We start from the raw sequence: 8,010 nt of genomic DNA, 5'->3' as shown, positions 1-8,010 counted from the left end.
TCGGTTGAGGGTGGGTCTGCCACTCTGTGCGTGGCTGGGGTACAGCTGCCCGTCACACTGTTAATTGCTTTGAGTTGCAGGTTTTTTTTTTTAAAAAAAAAGAGAAATGGGATTCAAACCTGACCTTTTGGTCTGCTGTCTCAATTAATCTCCGAGCTCCTTTAGTGGGTCATCAGGTTCCATTTGGATGGAAATTTCTGTGAGCGCTCAGTCGAGTTCTGACACGGCATCGTCAACTCTTTGCTTAATTGTGTAATTTCCTTCCAGTTGCGAGCTGCAGGTGGACAGATTAACCCCTCTGCAGGAGTTCTCTGCCACAGGTCGCCAAATGCAAGTCCAAAGCTCCTTGCAGTGACCATGTCTGCAATTTACTTTATCTGTATTGACATTTGTGCTTGGCATTTACATTAAAAGTGGCAGGAAAAATCAAAAGGCTTCCCTGTCGAAGGGCCTGTAGCCACTTTCTTAGAAATTCCCTCCCTAAAGGAGCAATTAAGAAAGCCCCCAGCAGCTTTGGAGAGATGAATCACGGCCAGATATTAGAGTTTGCACAAATTCCAACTCCGATTGCTCAATCAGAATGATCAAATCAGCAGCATGTAAGCCCACACAAATCTTGCACCATGAATATCAGCATATGTGCCCCTCACAGTGTCTGTGTGTATGTTTGGACTTGCTCTTTATTTAAATAGATTAGATCTTGAACTTTTGCTCCTGTTTCAGACAATCTGATGTAGTGTGGTAAAAATGCTGTGTATTTATTACTTTGTCCATGTTTTCACCATTGACTGATAAATAGTATAAGCTCAGACTCTCAGACCCAGGAGAATTGTAGCACATCGGTCTGAAGAGACTGTGTTTTCACTGGAGCCCCCCTGTGTACAGTATGTGCCCCGTTCCAGAGACTGACCCTTCAGATCAGAGCTCTGACTGAAGTTAATCTCTCTGCTCAGTTCAGTTTGGACATCTAGCCTCGTGCAACCCTGATCCTGCTTCTCTCCCCTGCCCCCACACACTCTGTCCTGCCAGGTCCCGAGCTGATCGATCAGGGCAAAGAGACACTCAGATGCCGTGCTGTTCCAGGGGGGTTTGGCGGCCATGGTGGCGACAGCAGATTTTCTAATCCAGCTGCTTAAACCTGAATGGCAGCCAGCTGTGTTGCACACAGAAGGAGTGATGAAGGCAGTTAAAAAATAATTTCATAGTAACCGGCATAGTAAAATAAAAAAGGGAGGCTCTCGGCTAATAGAGAAGATTCACAATAAAAGAAACTGAAAATAGGTAAGAGAGCTCAACTATATTTTAATTTGCAGCTCCCTTGTGTTGGTTAAACAACTGAGCCACAGCAGTGAGGGAGCACTGAGCTGTCTGCTCCTCGGATGACCTGTCGTCTCTGTTCCTATAGCACAGGGCAGGGAACTCACAGGTGCATCCCGAACTCCAGCGCCAGCCTCCGTGCTTTTTTCCCAGCGAGCGAGCCTTTATTGTTTTTTTCTGCACAAAACACATCTTCTTGACCTAACTCTCCAGCGCCGCGGAGGCCGGTCTGCACCAGGGAGCGCACGAATGAGGAAGAGAGAACCGTGCTTGTGCCTGTACCAAACCTGCGACGCACTGTAAACCTCTGAAGGCAGAGAATCAGGACTAAGACTAATGTGAAGCAATGATAAAGACAGTAGTAGGAATGACAATGATGTACTGTAGCTTCTTGACGAGGTCTGAGAGATAGGTCATGGGGCTGCTAACAATGTCCAGGTGGAGGGGAGCTCTGGGAAGTGTAATGTCCTGGTCAGAGCAGTCTGTCACGCACAGCGGAGCACAAGGACGCCGGAGCTGGGAGGGTCATCCCCCAGATGCAGAGTCGGCGATGGAGGGGTCACGGCGGGGGTCCGGCACAGGTGGAGGTGGAGAGGCGCTGCGCTGGCAGGTGGGTGGGTCCCCGGGACTAGCTGTCCAGCGTGGGGAGTTTGCAGACGAAGGGAAAAGCCTTATCGCAGCTGTTGTCATTCCAGGATCTCAGGGCTGCCAGGCAAAAGCCACAAACGACAACAGCAAGAGCATTTTATTGGAAAAGAAAGATGCCGCCACCACCTCAATTCTGTTTTCAGTCAGGATGAAAATTTCAGACTTTCGTTCAAAATAAAAATGAATGTTTGTATTAGTATTAGTATTAGCACCCAGGTGCGTGCTGTAGTCCAGTGATGGATAAAGGATCCCTATCCTGAATGTGAAGGTGCATCAGGATCCTTTGGAATAAATGAAGCCTATGGTGTGTCCCAGTGCTGTAGTGGACTAAGGTGCTGTGTGTTGGTTATAGTCTGATCAGGGGGTGTAGGTTTGAGTCTCACATGTCATCTTCTGACAGCTCAGTATCTCTTTTCTTACTAACTACCAGACAAGGAAGATAGGCTGCTCTGCCTATGTGAATGTCCATAATGGAAAGGATGATGATGATGATGATTATTATTAGTATTCAAGATCATTCTCTTCCCTGCTCAATAGCAGGTGCTGTATCAGTCATTCGGGGTCCCAGTGTCAGCCAGAACGACCGAGGGATCGAATGAGTTGAGTGGAACCCTGTCCCCGCCCTGTATGTCCCCGGAGCGGCTCACCGCTGTTCTGCCGGTACCAGATCTCCACGCAGTCCTCGTCCAGAGGAATTCTGTGAATCCCGTCGTCGGGCTGGTTCCCGTCCCAGTAGCTGTACTCGTAGGGCGTGCCGTCGGTCCACTCCAGGGTGCCCTCCTGCAGAAACATGGGGCATGACACTGGGGCGCCACCTCCTGCTGCGCGTGCGGTCAGACCTGTCCCAGTACCGCTACAGACTTCTGTGCACCTCATGCTGGAGCAAGCTGTGCGCGATGACATGAGGCTTAGCGTTTAAAATACCAATTATTGATCTCTGATAGGCGGGTATAAGCAAATGGTTGATCACAGGAATCTTCTCCCCTTACATTCCTTTCTGAACTTCCAGCCTATGATTAGGAAACCATGAGGAGAAACTTTGTTCCTCCCAAAGAATCATAATGGCGTTCTTGGTTAGTTTTGCTCAGGCTTTAGCTATTTTGTTTTTTACACAATGGAAGGAGACAACCAAAGTCAATGACATCTCTGGATTTAACCCCCATTGAATGTTTTGAATCTCCCTGAATGTATCCGATGTACAGTACTGTATGTTCTTTTTAAAGAAAAACATGCAAAGATGAGCGCTGTGAAAAATGTTTTAAACGCACAGCATGGCCCTCTGGAGCTTGAACGGCAGTGATGGGCCGCAAATGACTCCCCTGCTTTCGCTGTTGCCTCAGGACCAGGGTCGTTAAAGACATTTACAGAGCAGGTTGTCTCGCTCGGGACAGGAACCACAAAATATGTTTTAAGCAGCAAACCGGGCTCTATCTTCCTCCTAAACCTTGAATTGATTAAATTTAACAGCCCAAGGTCTTGCTACTGAGGTGTGTAAACTAAATGCTTCAGTAGCTGCTTTGGTAATCAATTTGTCTTCAGTCTGGCGTTTTGTGTTTTTAAAATGAAGATTTCTGTGCGTGAGAGACAGGGAGAGACGACGTTTACCAGTGTACAGTATTTAATGAATGAGGGATGTTGCTGAAATACTGAAACTGAGTTGCACCCCTGGACTCTGAGGGGTACACTTCCTGTTTTTATGGCTCATATGGAAAATTGGACGTTTAAATGCTCACCTGCCTGCGGTCGTGGAGACCAATCCAGATATCTGTTGGAATCCCAGGGATCCGACTGTTGACCAGGTCGTAGACAAAGACGTTCTCCTCCCAGCTGAGAGAGAGGGAGACAGTGAGGGGCACTGGCCATCTGTTATGTTAAAATCCCCTTTGCCGTGCTGCTCTCTAGGGGAAGTGGGTTTTTTTAACCTGCGTCTTGTCAAGTGCAGTTCACATTTTCACCTAAAACAGGGGTCATTAAGCCTGATTCTGGAGTTATAGGAGGTCTTCTGAGCTCATTTCTTTGAACTCACTGTCTAGTTAAATGGTCCAGATTAGCGTGTTTTTTTACCCACTGACTGAAGGCAATTATTTAACCTGAAGGACTGGGAAAGACTGAGGCAGAGAATTCAGCTGCATCCCCGAACTGCTTCAAATCAGCTGATTGTGCCGCCCGTTTCAGTCCACATCTAAGTGCAGTCGAGGGGTGTCCTACTGGACAGGGTGGACAGGGTGGACAGAGCCAGCAGGGCCTGGCTCCCTCTGCTGCTCTGTGAGTCTCTCTAACCTCATCTAAGGGTCTTTTCAGTGGACAAAACGATGCTAGATCACAGGAAACACAACCCCTCTGACCCTCCACAGGAGTTTCTGTACAGACCATGGAGGAGACAGTTTTCACGCCATTGAGCAAATGACTTGTTCACGTGCTCAGTAAAGCAAGTGAAGGTCTGAATGAAAACCAGAAGAGGAGCCCGGAGCTGGAGAGGCCTTTGTCAGCCCACTCTAGTGTACAAGGGTGGACAAGAACAGAACACACAGCGAAGGAGCCAGGGAGTCAGGCAGATGAGCAGATACACCCCAACCCAATTTTAAAGCAATCCTGTGTGGACAGCACCACACTGAACATCGCAAACGCATAGCGAAGCTCCAGTCCGTGGTGAAGCCCGGCTCTCGTGCGGGGGCTCGCCCGCAGTGCGTTACCTGTGTATGGAGGTGAGCTTGGCGGACTTGTGCCCGTTGGAGAACTCCGCGCAGTACAGGTCAGCCTCTGCCCACGAGCGGTTGAGAGGGAAGAATCGGTAACAGTGGCCTCCGAACTCTGTCCAGAAGAGTGGGCAGGCGATGGGCTGGCTGGGGTCGGGCAGCTGCAGGGGCAGAGCTGGGGGGAGGGGCGAGGGCAGAGGGGAGTTACTGCCGGCCTGCGTCTGGCCACTGGACACACCAGTCTGCATTATCACCTCCCATGCACTGGCATCTTAGTAGCCATCCTGAAACCCTCCATTGCAGCCTCTCTCCAGTACTGTCCCTTTCATTCTGACCCTAAAACACGCCGTTCCTCTCTGTCCCTGGAAGAGCAGGCTCCCACAGAAGTCACATTCTTCTGCCTAGTTAGGAGGTTTTATAGTGCTGTGCTTCCAAATCCCTCTGTGAAATTACATTTCATATTGTCGTCTGCAGATTCTTTCCCTGTACTTACCCTAAGAGTTTTCTGAGATAAAGCAGGCTTGCACGTCAAAATCCTTTGCAACAGACAGGGAATTGATTTTTTCTTTTTTTAATAAAGCTAACCTCATCTTCTTCATTAGTAAAATCACTGGCAAACGAAATCGCTGGCAAACGTAGAGCTTGCATTCTCTCGGCTGCTTTCAGAATCGCTTGCAGACAGATGTGTCTCTGGCTCTTGCCTGAGATGTCACGCCTGTGTGAAAAGGTAGCGTTTAACTCCTGCCTTTCAGGGCGACTGGCGCACAATGTCCAGGAGAACAAGGACTGAGTAATCACAACAACTCAGAAGTCCAATTCTGAAACAAGCCGGCTTCAGATTTGAAGTAAACCTCCCTCCGGCTGGGCAACAGTTAGATGTCAGCTCCAGCGCCTCCACTGTGAGCAGGCTTCCTCTCTGTCCCCCTGCCCAGTCTCCCGTCGGGCCGCGCGCCCACTCACCTTGCGTGATCTTGATGTCGGTGGAAGGGAACGCCCTCACCTGCAGTGCTGTGAAGAGCAGGGTGGTGCACAGGTCCCAGCAGAGCATCGTGCTGCGAGGGCAGTGGCTGACTGAGCGCTGCTGGGCTGGGCTGGGCTGCAGACACGGCGTCCCAGTGCGAGTGAGCGAGTCAGCGAGTGTGTGTGAGTGTGTGTGTCAGTCTCAGCTACTCCCTTCCCAGTCCTGCCTGCTAGCAGGGTCGGAGTTCGTCCCACTCAGGCCAAGGCTGGGATTCGATCCCTGGAGCTGGGAGAGACCTGTTGGGGAGTGACAGGGACGGCCCCCTTTTCTCACCCCAACTCCAGCCTCTGTGGAAAGAGAAGCACTGGAGACGAGGCAGAGGGAGGCAGTGAACAGGAGAGGGGGGAAGGGGGGAAACGTTCGAAGAGAAGGAGAGAGAGAGAGCAGTAGAGGAAAGAGAGGTGAGCCAGGCGTCTTTTTACCAGTTCAACTATGATTCACCATGACTACTGTCAAGGAATTAATGAATACCAAACACAGTTGTATTGTTTTTGGAAAACACAGATTTGATTTCTTGCACATGCTGTTTGTTGTTGTTCAACGTTGTGAAACAGAGAATATCTAACGCCTTTAAATGTTTAAAGGCTCTTCAAATATTTTTGTTTTATTTTTCTCTGAAAGCTATTAATGAGTTCTGAGCCTCCAGGAAAGACGCGCTGTTTTCCATATAAGGGCATCCTCACTGTGTGAAGAGCCGAGCCACTTAATGAGGGTGCCTTCCTGTCCGCTGCTCTTGCGGGATTTTATTAGAAACAGCTCCTTAAGTGCCGGAGTGAGCAAGCGATGACCACAGAAATGATAAAAGAGCTGTTTGTGACAAATCCCTTCCAGGGATGGCCTGAGTGGCCCACTGGTGTACAGCTGTCCCTCTTTCAATTGCTCCATGGTGTTTGTGTCCAGAAACATGGGCTAGTCAGTTACTTTTTCGTGCTCAATGTACCCGTATACAATAGGCCCCCATAACGTCAGTAATGCGGTCTGGCAGCTCTGGTATTGCAGCTACAGGACTTACAGAGTGGAAAGTCCACTCAATTCAGAGCCCCAGGTTCCCCAAGAGCTCCCCACCCTCCTCAGCTGGTAATGACACAGTCGACAGACTTCAATATGCCGGAAACTCGTCTTTCCCTGACAGAGCACTGGGACCCCTGGGGACACACTGGAATCGAGCAGAGCAAGCTGGAGACAGCGATGTCATCATAACTAATTCAAGCCAGCCCTGCGCAGCTGCCAGCAAGTAATTGGAGAGGAGAACACAGCCGGGGCCGGCTCCACACCGCCCTCTGTGTTCAGGAGTAGTAATAAGACTTTGATCTCAGCTCCGACCTGCCTCTTCACCCCTTTGCTTAATTGTTACACTGGCAGTTTGGCACGTATATCTCCTCTGTATCACAATGTGACCTCTCAGCTCTAACCCAGACTGCCTCCCAGCCCTTGAATCAAAGGAACTGGACAATCTTTCTGCAGCCCCTGAGCTGTCCCCAAACCGACTGCCGTCTTCCCGGTTCCCTCTATCTCCACACCGACCTCCCACTGTTTCCCTCAATCTCTCAGCTTCCTGAAGCTGCTCTGATCCCTGACCTTCCCTGGCCTCAGGTCCTGAGGAATGCAGGCCTGCTGAGTGGCCAGTCGCACGCGGACACACTCCAACATTCACACACCTACCAGCTTCTCAGAGCACCCCAGCTGCTAGCGCGTCCACCTCTCCCCTGGGCTGACTCCAGGAGGGGGGGGCTGGGGGGGGGGTTGTGATGCTGGCAGCACTGAGAGCGACTGTCCCAGCAGTCTCAGGTTCACTCCTCCCTCACTCTCACATCTCACCCCCCTCGGGCATCCCCTTTTCTTCTCATGTCCGCTGTCCTGTAGAGTGTTCTCCTGTGCTTTTTAATTGTTACATCTACTGTACAGAACAGATCTTTAATAAAAAAATACATCAAACATGTATTGTGGCGGGGAGCTTTTTTTAGTGTGCAGGCTGAGGCTACAGGACCTAAACTTCACTCTTTAGTCAGGTAAGGTGTGACAGCTGAGAGCCGCACTGTGACACCCCTGTGCACCCCGTCTGCTCGGCTAACACTGAGGAGGTATGAGCTGGCTGGGCCCTACGTCCCCCACTGCCGCTATCTCAGTGTCCCCCACACCAAACCCTGTCCCGAGTAAAGGATCAGAAAGAGACACTAACGGAGGAGGAGCTGCCTTGCAGCCTGGCCCCAGGGCCACCTTCGTGGAGCAGGGGTCAGAGGTCAGGGGTCACCTGTCTGGTGCCAGAACCCCAGGGCAGCAGAGTAAGGGAACACACCACCGTAAATACTAACGGGCTGCATGCCGGGC

The 8,010-nt window shown here is 50.5% G+C and overlaps 1 protein-coding gene across 1 annotated transcript; it reads right to left on the bottom strand.

The window, feature by feature from the left end:
• Window positions 1-1,282: 1,282 nt before the first annotated feature.
• clec19a (C-type lectin domain containing 19A) lies at window positions 1,283-7,417 on the bottom strand. Its single transcript, XM_006637310.3, has 6 exons — window positions 7,345-7,417; window positions 5,622-5,986; window positions 4,659-4,836; window positions 3,699-3,792; window positions 2,613-2,745; window positions 1,283-2,022 (listed from the first exon to the last, which is right to left on the bottom strand). Exons 2-6 carry the CDS (start codon window positions 5,707-5,709, stop codon window positions 1,946-1,948), a joined length of 570 nt encoding a protein of 189 aa, XP_006637373.1. The 5' UTR covers window positions 5,710-5,986; window positions 7,345-7,417; the 3' UTR covers window positions 1,283-1,945.
• Window positions 7,418-8,010: the final 593 nt, after the last annotated feature.

The sequence above is a fragment of the Lepisosteus oculatus genome, chromosome 19 (assembly GCF_040954835.1).
Source record: "Lepisosteus oculatus isolate fLepOcu1 chromosome 19, fLepOcu1.hap2, whole genome shotgun sequence".
NCBI lineage: Eukaryota > Metazoa > Chordata > Actinopteri > Semionotiformes > Lepisosteidae > Lepisosteus > Lepisosteus oculatus.
Note: the sequence above shows the minus strand (reverse complement) of the source record. Positions and strands in the feature narration are given on the sequence as shown.

Excerpts from the sequence above, each read along its gene's own strand:
- clec19a (XM_006637310.3), bottom strand. The coding sequence starts at position 5,709 with ATGCTCTGCTGGGACCTGTGCACCACCCTGCTCTTCACAGCACTGCAG. Across the intron at positions 3,793-4,658 it reads AAGCTCACCTCCATACACAG|CTGGGAGGAGAACGTCTTTG; the intron begins GTAACGCACTGC and ends CCTCTCTCTCAG. Across the intron at positions 2,023-2,612 it reads CTGGTACCGGCAGAACAGCG|CCCTGAGATCCTGGAATGAC; the intron begins GTGAGCCGCTCC and ends TTTGCCTGGCAG.